Genomic DNA, 15,146 nt, shown 5'->3' on the forward strand with positions numbered 1-15,146 from the left:
TTGGTCTCAATTATGTAACTCTCTCTTCATCTAAGAGGGGGTCAGGAACTTTTCTCAAAACAGTGTTTGTGGGTGAAAGGGTTTTACCTGGTTCTCTGACAGGAACAAGCCAGAATAACTGGGGGGGGGGTTCTCTAAGAGTGCATTTTCCCACTACAAATTAAATACACCTCACTCGCCACATCAGTTGACCAACCATCCACGTAACCATTATTTGCAATGTAGGCCAAATGTGGTGCTGCTGTGAGTAAATCCAAAGAGATTTGAGAAGCCTGGCTGTGATTGGACACTGTTACGTCCTCAGTGATCTCTTAGCTGGACCCATGCTTGTCATGCCCTCATTTGTAAGTATTGTACACCCTGACACGAGAGTGATAATCGCTCTGATTGTCGCTCCACTCTGCGCTCCAAGCCCAGGCTTTCAGCCCAGCATCATGCGGATGTTACTGGATAGCGGTTGGATGAAGTTTGGGCCAGCGGGCAGAGATAGCCTTGACTGGGTCCCTGGGTCTGGGCCGTCGCCGCTCCCCTCTCTCGACAAACATGCTCAGGTGAGTTGATCAACAGGATGCACATTAAACAAAATGGATGAGATGTTTAAAAGTATGTGAAATAGAAGTAACTAGTGTTATTCACACCTTTTACTCTATCACCAGGGTGACCACTGGAATGAGTTGACCCCCAGTGAGGACATCATGAGCAAAGAGTTCATCCTTTATGTTGTCGTAGCAACAACCTCTCTCCTTTTCATCAGCCTCGTTGGCTTCCTGGTCTACAGGAGATGCTCTACCAGCAAATTGGCTCTGACCAACGTCATCACCCTGGACCTGGAGGAGCTCCAAGATCTGCAGGACCTCCAGGACCCAGAGAGCAGCACTGACTTCTTGTCCTCACTGGCCTTGCACAGAGACCATATCCCCAGCTGCAGCTCTGAGACAGACATGTCTGATGGAGTCTTCCTCATGGTCTACCTGCCAACACCCTATGAGGAGACCCTCACTAAGTTAGCCCGGGCTGCTAGCATCCGAAGCTCCAGAGGTGTGGATCGATCTGCTAGCGTCCGAAGCTCCAGAGGTGTGGATCGATCTGCTAGTGTCCGAAGCTCCAGAGGTGTTGATCAAGCTGAAGGCACTAGAACCTCCAGAGGTTTGAATCGAGCTGCCACTGTTAGAAACTCAAGAGATGTGGATCCCCCTAAGATAGACCGATCTGCCTCTGTCAGAAGCTCCAGAGGTGCGGATCGAGCTGCCAGCATCAATAGCGCCAATCCACCTGCTGGTCAAGGGAGAACAGATGCAGACTCGGTGAAGGAACAGTCCACGGACTAAGGGCAGGATTCAATCGGATAGCTCCTTTCTGGCAATGCACCATTTTAAGCAAATGTCAACGCAAATCTTCTGCAGTCTGGATTGAATCCTGGCCAATATCAAAATAACATCTCTGGATCGTCATTCCTTCATTTCTTGCTGCCAGGAGCTGAAACCATAGAGCAGCTTCTCTTTGTGTTTGTAAAATGTACCTTTGTAGCCTGATGGAACAGTCTGTTTGTGCTCTTGCTAACTCCTCTCTGTATTCCTTCATTGTCATACTAAACATGTATAGCATGACCGAAGAGTTGGCAACAGCACATACAGTATGAGACCAGTGTTTCTCCTAGGCTGTGTCGTACAGCATATTGTGCAGTTTTTCATGATAGTGTTAAGCAATGCATGGTCAATGGTCAGAATTATTCAGAATAAGCCGATCAAGGTGGTACTGTTACTGTGCGTTTCATACTGTTTAACACCTGTCTGAGGAGCTTTTGATAGTTGCAGAAATGTCTATAAAGCTATTTATTCTGTCATCTGGTCATGTTTAAAAAAGGAAAGAACATATCTTGCTATTTTTATTTCTAGTTATATTATTCATATCATTAAGACTTATTTCTAATGTAATTACTCCCTTCCTGCACAGCTATAAAAAAATATATATAATAATCATGATCAAGGAAGATGAAATACCAAATGTAAATGAGTGGTCTATTTTAGATATTTCTTAATATTTTTCATTAACTGAAGAAAAGTGATATTTGATAGTCCAAATATGTATTAATTCATTGTAAACACATTAAAGTCTTTTGACATTAAAATTGTTTTTGTCTTAATTTATTTGTCTGTAAACAGTTCACTGGCTGGCTGCTGCAGACTGACATTTACCGACCGTTGGGACAAACTATCCACAAGTTGCTTAGTAATGGATGTAGAATTTCGACAATGCTGCACACTGAGAAGAACAAGGCCATCTGAGAGGCCCATTATGTGGCAGCACAGGGACAAGGCAGATAATATGAACTTACATTGTTTTACCTTTGCTATGAGTTGGACCCTAGATGGAGGGGCCAGTGAGCTATCGAGACACCCATACTGTCATCACAGATGCAGCACCTGTGTGTTGGGAGTTTGTGGAGAGGTCCGCTTCTCCACTGTGGCCTTAGCCCCTAGCCTCGGTGTGACAAAGATTTGCACACAGTTTGCAGTCAGGAAATGCATGCCTCTTAAGAGGCAACAGGAAAGAAAGAAGGACAGGAGACAGAGGACTAGTTCTCCGCTGTAGCTTTGTGTCAGACCTAAAGACCCAGAACGCACACATTCTCATTCACTCCAGTACAAATGTGTGAGAGTAGGGCTGGATGATAGATAGTGAGGTGTGGAAGATTTACTACAGTGCTGTGGTATGATATATGATGCAGAGTGCCATCTAGTGGCCATCTGGTGATCCGGTAATAGACTATTACAGTACTCTTATTTAGTCCACACATACTCATTTTTTTAAACATTCTAGTTTACAATGATGGCCTACCAAAAGGCATAACACTGTACAGAAAGTCAATCAATATTTATTCAGCGCACAACCAATCATCTCTTAAATAATTATGAATAGATCCACCATTGTGCACAAAAACAACACTTGTTACAGAATATTTGACATAGAAATAACAAATCTGTCAGACAAACCATGCCTGACATGATCCAATAAGACAGATAAATAGAAGAACATTTAAAGGCTGTGGCCATTGTGAACTGCAGTCAAGGGTGTGTGAAAGAATCAATGATTTGACAACGGGAACATGTAATAATCTCAAGGACATGAAGGGCAAGGCTCCTGCTCTTTTGGTTTACTGACGGTGTCCAAACTCGTGCCTTCATACATGACCTTGTTCTTGATGCCATCTTGGATCAACCTTTGCTGCATACGGAGCTTGGCATTGGTAATTCTACAGTAGAACCTGAGAGCGCCAGCAGAAATAGACCATCAGTGTAAAGGGCTGGTTAATGCATAGGGGTTTAGGCTGTATAGGGGTATATGCTTCATAGGGGTGTAGGCTGTATTGGCTGCCTTGGGGTATAGGCTAAATTGGCTGCATAGGGGTTGTAGTACTACACAACTAGATGAGAACATCTCATGAATATGCTGAATAAATATTCTAAAATGAGACAATAATAAAAGTGGTCACCCCGCCTGTGTTTTGGTAAAAAGCTGAGGGATGGGCCTGGAGAAAAGTAACCACTCAAATTCACAGACAGAGCAATAGATGAAAGGACAGCAAAAGTATAGTTTTAACCATGTTGAGGCTATACATTGTTTACAAACATTGGACTAAAACAATCTTATATTTCAAGAATCAGTGGGTCGATTTCATTCATTTGTAAGTTCAAAAATGGATGTAGCAAATAAGGATTCTCGCTTTTAATGGACATCAACTAGCCAACAAGTAGGCTAAGCTTATAAATCAACACTGACTTCAAAACCTACCATGATCCCAGTGTGGTAAGCATGAATCCTGCAAAACCTATGTCAAAGGACCGCTTCACTCGACCTGTGAATGACAAATTAAAGGCATGTGTAAGAAATTGAGAAATACTGTGAGAAGCAATAGAGGAAGAGCTGAAGGAGAGGATTTACTCTGCCCAAAATCTGTCCTTGTGAGATAAGCCCTTTTTTGTTTGGAGGTCTATGAGAGTGTTGAATTACATGAGGCTTATTTGATTGAAAATAAGTTTCACAATAACAGTCAAAAGTTTGGACACACCTACTCATTCAAGGTTTTTTCTTTATTTGACTATTTTCTACATTGTAGCATAATAGTGAAGACATCAAAACTATGAAATAACACATATAGAATCACGTAATAACCCAAAAAATATTTTAGATTCTTCAAATAGCTTGATAACAGCTTTGCACACTCTTGGCATTTTACTCAACCAGCTTCACCTGGAATGCTTTTCCAACAGTCTTGAAGGAGTTTCCACATATGCTGAGCACTTGGTTGGCTGCTTTTCCTTCATCTGCGGTCCAACTCATCCCATCTGAATTAGGTTGAGGTCGGGTAATTGTGGAGGCCAGGTCATCTGATGCAGCACTCTATCACTCTCCTTCTTGGTCAAATAGCCCTTACACAGACTGGAGGTGTGTTGGGTCATTGTCCTGTTGAAAAACAAATGATAGTGGGACTAAGCGCAAACCATGTCGGATGGTGTATTGCTGCAGAATGCTGTGGTAGCCATGCTGGTTAAGTGTGCCTTGAATTCTAAATACATTTCAGACACTGTCACCAGCAAAGCACCCCCACACCATCATACCTACATGCTTCATCGTGGGATCTTCACACGCAGAGATCATCCGTTCACCTACTCAGCGTGTCACAAAGACATGGGGTGTTGGAACCAAAAATCTCATATTTGGACTCATCAGACCAAAGGACAGATTTCCACCAGTCTAATGTCCATTGCTCGTGTTTCTTTGGCACAAGGAAGTCTTCTTCTTATTGGTGTCCTTTAGTAGTGGTTTCTTTGCAGCAATTTGACCACGAAGGCCTGATTCACACAGTCTCCTCTGAACAGTTGATGTTTAGATGCGTCTGCCACTTGAACTCTGTGAAGCATTTATTTGGGCTGCAATCTGAGGTGCAGTTAACTCTAATGAACTTATCCTGTGCAGCAGAAGTAACTCTGGGTCTTCCATTCCTGTGGTGGTCCTCATGAGAGCCAGTTTCATCATAGAGCTTGATGGTTTTTGCAACTGCACTCTTCAGTTCTTGACTGACATTCATGTCTTAAAGTAATGATGGACTGTAATTTCTCTTTGATTATTTGAGTTGTTCTTGCCATAATATGGACTTGGTGTTTTACCAAATAGGGCTATCTTCTGTATACCAACCCTACTTTGTCACAACACAACTGATTGGCTCAAACACATTAAAAAGGAAAGAAATTCCACCAATTAACTTCTGACAAGGCACACCTGTTAATTGAAATGCATTCCAGGTGACTACCTCCTGAAGCTGGTTGAGAGAATGCCAAGAGTGTGCAAAGCTGTCATCAAGGCAAAGGGTGGCTACTTTGAAGACATGTTTAAAATTGTTTAACACTTTTCTGGTTACTACATGATTCCATATTTGTTCTTTCATAGTTGATGGCTTTACTATTATTCTAAAAATGTAGAAAATAGTAAAAAAAATAATAATGAATTAAAAACCTTGAATGAGTAGGTGTGTCCAAACTTTTGACTGGTACTGTATGTGGATGCACGAGGCAACTTCCATTGTTAGAGCAGTCACCCGGCTATCTTGTCAATATAATCTATGGAGAAACCTATGACAGAAGTAATATATTCTTACTATGCTCATATTAATGGACATTAGATTAGATTTCACCCAAACAAATCGCTCAAGACAGAGTTACATGTATCTGGCACGAGATTAGGTTATGGGTTCTGAGATTACACTCAAACAAACAAATCATTGATGTATGCCAGTGAATCTGCAGGGAAATCAAACTTACTTGTGGCCAAAAAGTGCAAAAGGCCAGCAGCCAGGGATCCCCCAGATCCATGTAGAAGAGCCTCTCTGGCACAAGGTGTGTTTTGAACGTCCAGAATACCCAGCACCTTGAAACCCTAAATGGCATACCGTATATGAAACACATTATGGGAAATGAAACTACACAGAGAATTACTGAGATATAAACCGTGATTACTTGTATCTTGTATCAAGCATCACATGACATTACATTCATACTGTTAGCTAGCAGACACGAAAGAGGGGTAGCTAACGTTAGTTAAAAATGTAATGAAGAAACACATAATCAGCTATAGCACCCTACCGTTAGCTAGCTACCTACTTAAGCAAACTAGACAACTACTGTAGCGACATCACCACCAATAATATTCTTGACCTTCAACAAATGAGTTGCTGCTAGCTAAGTTAGCATTGTCATAGACAATGTTTTCTGAATGACATGTCTAAGATACTCACCTTTTTGTCACTCTCCTCTTCACCGGCCATTATGGCATTAGATTGACCCTGTTATGAGGAATTTACCTTCAGCATCGCCTGTATTTACTTTCGTAATCACACTGTACACTGAGCATGCGCACTAGCAGGTTCGTTAGAAATTAACCCACGAGTTCATAAAAGGAAACAGTGGTCAAAAGCTTTTGTGTTCCGGGAAGTCTTTCTCCAAGTATTGCTGACACAGATTATTTATTGAAAAATAAGGTATGCTTTCAAAAATGTATTTGATATATTGACTTTTTTATATGTCATAATTCTTTCAAACTGATACAGCATTTACCAAAACCTTGAGCAGTATCCAACAGTGGGCTATTCACAGAATAACTCAAATGACTACCCGTTGTACCAATGAACAAGTGTGTGATTAATAGGGTTAATCCTGTCAATGAAATTCTATCTCAACAAAATGTACTTGCTTGGACCTTGATAACATGTGCAGCATTAACATCAAAACATGTCCTTCCTGTGTACAGCAGGGATCTAACTCTATGACAATTATGTCAATCTGACCCTATAAAGCCATCAACTCTTGAGGGATTAGGGTGTCGAATGAATTAATATTTTGATGCAATGTCATCATCCACATGCAGAAGTCTAAACTGTGCAAAGTAGAGGTCAGGAGGAAGTCATTGTGTCAAAGTAATCCATTCTGTTACCAACATGGGATTCTATTCAAGGTTGTTGTGAAGGGGGAGAAATCATGAGCAGAGCATCCAACCCTGAATACTAGTCTCCTCCAGTGTATAAATGCCCAAACACACTGCCCATCAAGACACAACTTTCTGCTGCCTGCTGAACCCTTTGAGTCCTTCAGGTAAACCTATCTATATTGATCAGACTTCTCTTATTGTTATATATAGTTATTACAACAATTTGCAAATAAGCCATTTACACTGTGCCATTTCTAATGCCAGAGAAAATCATTTGTTTTCACTTAGGCTCTCTTTCAGGATGTTAGGTCTTAATGTAGGCACCTTGATCTCCCTGTTTCTGTGCATTCTCCTGGAACCCGTTGAGGGGTCTCTCATGCAGCCCTGTCAGCCCATCAACCAGACTGTGTCTCTGGAGAAGGAAGGCTGCCCAACGTGCTTAGTCATTCAAACCCCTATCTGCAGTGGCCACTGCGTCACCAAGGTACAATGTATACAGTGGTTTAGTATCATCTGAATGTACTATACAGTGGTTAGTGTTTTCTTATTTAGAAGGCCATAACTTCCTTTAATTGTCAATGTGTTCTTCATAATTGCGTATCAAATACAAGAAACACCCCTAATGCGTGAAAACAAAAAAACATTGATCTACATTTACCTTTCCTCCTGTGTATTTATTTACCAGGAGCCGGTTTTCAAGAGCCCATTTTCCACCGTGTACCAGCATGTGTGCACCTACCGTGACGTCCGCTATGAAACGATCCGCCTACCTGACTGTCCCCCTTGGGTGGACCCTCATGTCACCTACCCTGTGGCTCTGAGCTGTGACTGCAGCCTCTGTAACATGGACACTTCTGACTGTACCATCGAGAGCCTGCAGCCAGACTTCTGCATTACCCAAAGAGTACTAACGGATGGTGACATGTGGTGACAGCCAACATGTCTGCCTATGTAATGACATGTTATATTACACCCGCCCATGTAATGACATGTAGGCCCAATGTATGGTGAACTCAAACTGAACTCAAATGTCATAGGTACTACAGACATGGGCTTGTAGGTTGTATGTGAATGTACTTGTACTCATATTGGGATCTGAATAAACTGACTCCAACTCTGACCACTTTTAGGTGTCCTCTTTTAAGAGCGACTCCGGGAGAGAATGGGAACAAGAGGAGAAAGAGCGATCTCAAATATCCACATTATCAATTTATTGAAGGAAAGGAGTCCATATTTTTCTGAAAAGCTGCAATACAAGCCCAACAAAGATAGTGCAATGCAGAATAGGGCTGTGTACAATACAGCATGTTATGCATTGTATATTAAAAAGCAAGGCATGTACTCTTCACATTTTAACAACAATAAAAGTAAAGTAGGTTTATTTAAACATTTTAACCCCCTTTTTCCTCCCCAATTTCGTGATATCCAATTGCGATCTTGTCTCATTGCCTCTCCCGAGCCCGTTGGGGAGTTGCAGCAAAGGTAGAGTCATGCATCCTCCGTTTCTCCCGGAAGCCAGCTGCACCAATGTGTCGGAGGAAACACCATTCACTGGCAACTGAAGTCAGCGAGCAGGCGCCCGGGCCACCACACGGAGTCGCTAGAGCGTGATGAGCCAAGTAAATCCCCCCTGGCCAAACCGTCTCCTAAACCGGACAATGCTGGGAAAATTGTGTGCCGCCCCTTGCAACTCCCTGTCACGGCCGGTTATGGCACAGCCTGGAATCAAACCCGGGTCTGTAGTGACACCTAAAGTACTGCAATGCAGTGCCTTAGACCACTGTGTCACTCGGGAGGCCCGTATGATATAATTTTCACAAAGAAAAGAACAAGGCCGCACACTGTTAAAGCTCCCAATTCACCGCTTTTTTGACAACGTTTCGATCCGATAATTTTAACAAAGAGTTGATAGGAGTTATACATAGTGAATCATACAGATAGGACAGATCCAGGATAATGGACTACCTGGAGCCTTCTACTCCACTATCAGTCATGGTCATAGTGTTGGTGACCTGACTCTGCTCCTCGTCACCCATGAGCTTGTCGAAGCAGGGGAAGGCCAGAGTGTCCTTAGCTCCCTTTCTCATGAACACATAGAGTAGAGGATCCACAAGGGGGCTGAATCTCTCAAAGATTGTCCCAATCTCCACATTGTGTTGGCATGTTACCCCTGATATCAGATATTGTATGATGAGGAGTAGGAACAGGACTGTGTAATTGCCCAGCACAAGGGCCAGGGTACCAATAATCCGTCTCTGTTCGACAGCTGGCACAGAGCTTTCAACGTGCCCACTAGGAAGAATACAAGCAGTGGGAAAGGGTATGAGGAGGTTAACTGCAAACAAAATAAGTGAAATCTCAATAGTCGGTGTGAGGTAAAACATGGAGATTTGGATGAAAGGAAAAAGCCAGATAATGGAGGACATTATGAGCGAGTATTTGATGTTACGGCGAAAACGGTACCAGAGAGGAAATGTAATCACAAGATATCTCTCGAGAGCAACACATACCATGAAAACAATGCTTGCACTAATACCAAAGAATTCAATCAACATGACTATAAATTGCCAGGTACCAGACAGTATGAATGGCCTCATGCAAATCTGAATGAGATCTGCAATAAGAAGGTTGATAACATAGACTGGAGCGATGTGATCAGCTCTGATCAGGAAGTACATGGCATAAATTGACAGACAGATCAGAGGAAAACCAATGGAGAATGTTGTCCACTGTACAACGGTTTCAATGAGGCTCCTATTTGATGTGATGTTGTCCGAAATATTGCAGAGGCTTGCTTCCATCCTTGATGCTGCTTGTTGTTGCAGGAACTAGTGAATGGCAGGGTTCTTCAGATTCCAAGTTCAAGGTCCTTAATATTTTCCTGCTGTGCCTACACTAAGAAAATAAGTGAAATAGCTGGTGTTTTACTCTATAACATCTAAGATCCCGGTCATGATTCTTTAAAATAGGTCTAGTTTTGAGCTGCATTATGAATCTTTAATCTAAATCTAAAAGCATTTCCCTTCTAAAGAAACAGGAAGTATGCTCAATAGTTCTACGTTCTGCGTATTTTTAGTAAAACTGAACATGTAATACAAAGAGACCTGTCAAAGTGCAATGTCTATAGACATTAACATTCTTACATTGTGTAAATGTTAGGATACCTTAAACGTCTCTTTTTTATGCAATTAACTAATCAATTGAGCCATTACTACATTTTTTATGAATATCATATAATAGAAAAAAATAAGAATAACTAAATCATCACTGTGCATTTCAGTGTTTAACATGTGTAGCACAAGAAAAGTTCAAATAACCCTTTAGCAACCATGTGGAATCTACAGTTAGAATCATGCAAAAAAATAGTCTAGTCATTTTTTTTTTTTTTTTTTTACAGCACAGATACTCACGGTGCACACCCAGTGACCATACAGCATGTACGTCTGAGCCTTAAATACTGTGAGACGGGAAGTCCACCACTCCAGGATGTCAAAAGTCATTGCACAATTTGTGTTACTATAGCAATTGTCAGTCTTCGATTTCTTATTGGCCAGGGAGATCATATGACATTACTAACAGTGGTTAAAAGATCCCGGACCTAATCCATTCCACACTAAGTTTCTACTTCAATGTATTTCAGAATGACAACAGGAATATTACATCTGACGTGTAACATCATACACTTCATGCACACATCTTATAATATGCATACACCATTTTGGGTGAAGAAGCTGTTAGTTTTATATTCACAGACATGATGTGCTGTGGTACAGGCAGCTACTGGAGAATAAAACAAACTTACTAGTGATATTCCACCATACTTCTATAGGTCAGTCACAATGTCTAGGTCCATCAGACTTAAACCAATATGTTGAGACAATGATGAAACGTGATAACAATCCTCCACCACACACAAATGCAACAAACAAAATATTGTGCAAATAGTTCAGAAAAATGACTTCCTTGTTACTAATGTTGAAATTGTGAGGTCACATACAGTACCTGTCAAAAGTTTGGACACACGTACTCATTCAAGGGTTTTTCTTCATTTGTACTATTTTCTACATTGTAGAATCATATGGAGGACATCAAAACTATGAAAGAGCAGGAAAGGAAGACCCAGAGTTACCTGTGCTGCAGAGGGTAAGTTCGTTAGTTACCAGCCCAAATAAATACTTTAGTGTCAGGCCTTCATGGTCGAATTTCTGCAAAGAAACCACCAATGAATGACACCAATAATAAGAAGAGTCCTGCTTGAGCCAAGAAACACAAGCAATGGACATTAGACCAGTGGAAATCTGTCCTTTGGTCTGATGAGTCCAAATATGAGATTTTTGGTTCCAACCCCCCCATGTCTTTGTGAGACGCTGAGTAGGTGAACGGATGATCTCTGCGTGTGTAGATCCCACAATGAAGCATGTAGGTGTGGGGGTGCTTTGCTGGTGACAGTGTCTGAAATTAATTTAGAATTCAAGGCACACTTAACCAGCATGGCTACCACAGCATTCTGCAGCAATACACCATCCCACCTGGTTTGCGCTTAGTCCCACTATCATTTGTTTTTCAACAGGACAATGATTTTTGGTTCCAAACACCGTGTCTTTGTGAGACGCAGTAGGTGAACGGATGATCTCCGCATGTGTGGTTCCCACCGCGAATCATGGAGGTGGTGTGATGGTGCTTTGCTGGTGACACTGTCTGATTAATTTTAAATTCATGGCTACCATATTCTACAGAGATACGCCATACCATCTGGTTTGCGCTTAGTGGGACAATCATTTGTTTTTCAACAGGACAATGACCCAACACATCTCCAGGCTGTGTAAAGGCTATTTGACCAAAGAGAGTGATGGAGTGCTGCATCAGATGACCTGGCCTCCACAATCACCCGACCTCAACCTAGTTTGGGATGACTTGGACCGTAGAGTGAAGGATAAACAGCCAACAAGTGCTCAGCATATGTGGGAACTCCTTCAAGACTGTTGGAAAAGCAGTCCAGGCGAAGCTGGTTGAGAGAATGCCAAGTGTGCAAAGCTGTCAAGGCAAAGGGTGGCTACTTTGAAGAATCTACAATCTAAAATATATTTTGATGTTTAAAACTTATTTAGTTTGATGTTTTGGTTACTACATGATTCCATGTGTGCTATTTCATAGTTCTGATGTCATCACTATTATTCTACAATGTAGAAAAAAAGAAAACCCCTTGAATGAGTAGGTGTGTCCAAACTTCTGACTGGTACTGTAGTTATTTGACAGGGAAGTTCATGAGTTCAACCACTCTTGAGTGTTGTTGGTTAGGATGACTGAGCTTCTTTAAGATTAATTGATATGTTCCAGGAATGTGTTTAAATGACATCAGTGTCTGTTAGGAGGAACTAGGCCCTGGCTTATAGACTGAGGAAAGTACAAAATGCAAATGGACTCTTTTCAATACCATCAGCATAGCTCAACTGGAACTTAGGGAAATGTGAGTCTGTATAGCTTCTGTGAAACCGCTTATCTAGCAGTTCTAGGAAGATAAGTGACCATGCTATTCAGCACCAATAAAACATTTATATAAAAAAGCCAAAAGCAAATCAATCCAATTCATAGCACGGACCTGGTACCAGACGCATCATCTACTGTGGGGATCATCCAGGTACAGTAATTGACGTTCACCCATCAACAGCAAGGTAACACACACTGAGGAGGAACTCACAACGCTCTTTCCATGCGGTTCTCTCCAAAGCTACTTCAGGTAAGGCCATGGATTATCTCTGTCTATTTTTGGCAAGGGGAGGCAGTACCAAATTATCTAAATGCTATAGGGATGAATGGAATTCAGGAAACATTTTAAATGTAAAATTTCCATGAACACGGGACGGAAGTATGTGAGTACCCTTTAAGCAACAGTAGCTAGTTAGAGCATGGTCTTATTAAAGAGGACAAGTAGAGTGACAGAAGTGATTTTGGGAGAATGCCTATGTGCTGTTTGTAGCCTAGAATGTACTATAGGCTGTCACTGACAGACTAAACAAATGTGATATTTAAAATGTTGTACACATACTCCTTCTAAAGGTATTTAATACATTCTCCCTGTTGCTGTCATTCTAGTGTGTGAAAGATGAGGACACGGTCACAAAATGACTATACCGGTAAATGCAACTAAACACCACAAAAATATATCATAAACCAGCTCAAATGACCAGAACGCCATGGATAAAGATATGAATATAGGGTCTGTTAACAACAACACAAACAACACTGACACTACTTTTGACCGTGTTGCTGAGGTCATTGGCTGGATAACCTTTGCCGTTGGGCTACCTGCCATTGGATTGGCCCTTTACACAATGAAGAACCTGGTCAAGGGTCCCAACCCTGTTCCTGTCCATGTCATCAGCCTTCTTGTTTCAGACATTTTCAGTTTCATTGGAAGACCACAGGCTGCTACTGGGAGTATCCTATCGGCTGACACTGCTACCCTGATCTTTTATTTTGGCATCATATCCAACATTACTTTTATGGTTTGCATTGCACAAGAGCGACACCTGCTGGTGACATACCCCCAGTGCTACAGCTGCTGCAGCAAGCTTAAACAGTCCTTCATCATCTCCCTGGCTATGTGGGGAGCGCCCTCCGCTGTTCTGGCCCTCGCAGTGTTTAAATACTTGTTCTGGTTTGCAGTGGCCCTTCTCACTCCCTTCCCTTTTCTGTTGTTTTTCTTCCTCGACTCATGGAGAGCGTTGCTATGTTTCAGGTCAACTTCTACAGCGGAGAGGAAAAGGTCTGTGGGTGTATTGGCGGCAATCCTAACCAATTATACTGTGCTGTTTCTTCCCTTCATTCTGAACATTCTGCTCGAGTCGTTGAAGGAGGAAGTATGCTACTTAGGGCTGATTGCCAATCTGTTGCTGTATCTGAATCCTCTAGTGGACCCGTTCCTCTACATCTTCATGACTAAGGGCCCCAGAGAGGTAGTGGAGTCCTTACTTTGCTGTAAAAAGCTGAGCCGGCAGCCAGAGGAGACACAGACTGTGGTTACTCTGTCAGAGACTGTCACTGAGACACGCCTTTAGCACGGACTATAAATCAATTCAAATTCAGAATTCCTCAATTCTGTCAATAATCGTCCTCTCCTGTTACAATGGTGCTTAGGAATAATTTGAAAATGGTTGTTTGACTTTGATAGATCAATTTCAATAAATTCATCCTCATCATTCAATAAACTGATGCTACACAGAGAGCACTGTTCATGGACATATTTTTCATTTAAACTCCACAGACCAATGTGTTCACTACGCCACTAGGGGTCATCACACCTCAGAGGTGTAACAGAAACAGGACTTCCAGAGGAAAAGGCCATCACGACAGCTATATCTGCAGTGTGACACTCACGTCACCACCACAGAGTAGATCTCGGGGACTTGGTCCTTTGGTGCCTTGGCTGGTGAAAACATGTCAACACAGAGATCTGAATGAGAACAGTTGACACTGCCAGCAACCGCTCAAGGACCTGGTGGTCTGACAATCTAAGCTATCTCATTCCAAATGGAAATTCTGGCTAACAGGATTGCGTATCTAGCGACAAAAAGGCACAGCGAGTAAATATTAAGGATTACATTCAGTAGTTAGCTCTATGGCTTTTGAGTTATGAAGGACAACTCACTTTTCCAGAACTTCTACATCTGACAAAGTTCCATGAAAATCCCCATTGAGGTAGCACATCCTGAGCAGGTAGGTCAGTTTCACAGAACATTGATCATCTTGAGAGAAAATACAGTAAGCTTGAATCCATTTTTTTTTTTAGTCATGAATGGTGGGAAATCTACAGATTCTCTTTGCTAACATTAATCAGTCTGGAGCCTTCATATACTGTGGGAAAATATCCTGTTTGGGCAACAACTGCTACTTCAACAGGAAAACTCATGTTAATACAAGTTGAGTGTTGTTCAATAGCCATAGGTACGTGCCAAGTACAATCCCAAACAATGGAGGCCAATCAGATTTCCGTCACAGAGATGTTATTGCAGTCAAGTGCAACAGCAGCAGCCCAGATGGAGGAGGAGGGAGTCAGCATACAAATAGGCTGACTCCCTCCTGGCTATTAGAAATGGAATTAAGCTATACTGACATCAGCACCACACTCAGTAGGTAGAACAGCTTTAGTTTATAACTCATTAAAA

General features: G+C 41.9%; 4 protein-coding genes across 5 annotated transcripts; 2 read left to right on the top strand and 2 right to left on the bottom strand.

Annotated features, from left to right (window-relative positions):
• Positions 1-358: 358 nt before the first annotated feature.
• Positions 359-2,125, top strand: LOC115144337 (uncharacterized). The gene is made up of 2 exons (XM_029685284.2): positions 359-551; positions 657-2,125. The coding sequence occupies exons 1-2, from the start codon at positions 435-437 to the stop codon at positions 1,326-1,328; spliced, it is 789 nt and encodes a 262-aa protein (XP_029541144.1). The 5' UTR covers positions 359-434; the 3' UTR covers positions 1,329-2,125.
• Positions 2,126-2,859: 734 nt separating this feature from the next.
• LOC115144339 (cytochrome c oxidase assembly protein COX20, mitochondrial) lies at positions 2,860-6,416 on the bottom strand. Its single transcript, XM_029685288.2, has 4 exons — positions 6,293-6,416; positions 5,820-5,934; positions 3,793-3,856; positions 2,860-3,265 (listed from the first exon to the last, which is right to left on the bottom strand). Exons 1-4 carry the CDS (start codon positions 6,320-6,322, stop codon positions 3,118-3,120), a joined length of 357 nt encoding a protein of 118 aa, XP_029541148.1. The 5' UTR covers positions 6,323-6,416; the 3' UTR covers positions 2,860-3,117.
• Positions 6,417-6,449: 33 nt separating this feature from the next.
• Positions 6,450-8,101, top strand: lhb (luteinizing hormone subunit beta). 2 transcript variants are annotated; one of them, XM_029685285.1, is made up of 4 exons: positions 6,450-6,535; positions 7,009-7,145; positions 7,270-7,465; positions 7,667-8,101. In XM_029685285.1, exons 3-4 carry the CDS (start codon positions 7,283-7,285, stop codon positions 7,910-7,912), a joined length of 429 nt encoding a protein of 142 aa, XP_029541145.1. In that variant the 5' UTR covers positions 6,450-6,535; positions 7,009-7,145; positions 7,270-7,282; the 3' UTR covers positions 7,913-8,101. The 2 variants fall into 2 exon arrangements, with proteins under 2 accessions (XP_029541145.1, XP_029541147.1); XM_029685287.1 differs by having other exon boundaries at positions 7,282-7,465.
• Positions 8,102-8,170: 69 nt separating this feature from the next.
• Positions 8,171-15,062, bottom strand: si:ch211-132e22.4 (ovarian cancer G-protein coupled receptor 1). The gene is given in 3 exon segments (XM_029685283.2): positions 8,171-9,259; positions 9,262-9,301; positions 9,303-15,062. Coding segments are annotated over 3 exon segments (837 nt in total). The 5' UTR covers positions 9,783-15,062; the 3' UTR covers positions 8,171-8,942.
• Positions 15,063-15,146: the final 84 nt, after the last annotated feature.

This window comes from Oncorhynchus nerka, linkage group LG16 (genome assembly GCF_034236695.1).
Source record: "Oncorhynchus nerka isolate Pitt River linkage group LG16, Oner_Uvic_2.0, whole genome shotgun sequence".
NCBI lineage: Eukaryota > Metazoa > Chordata > Actinopteri > Salmoniformes > Salmonidae > Oncorhynchus > Oncorhynchus nerka.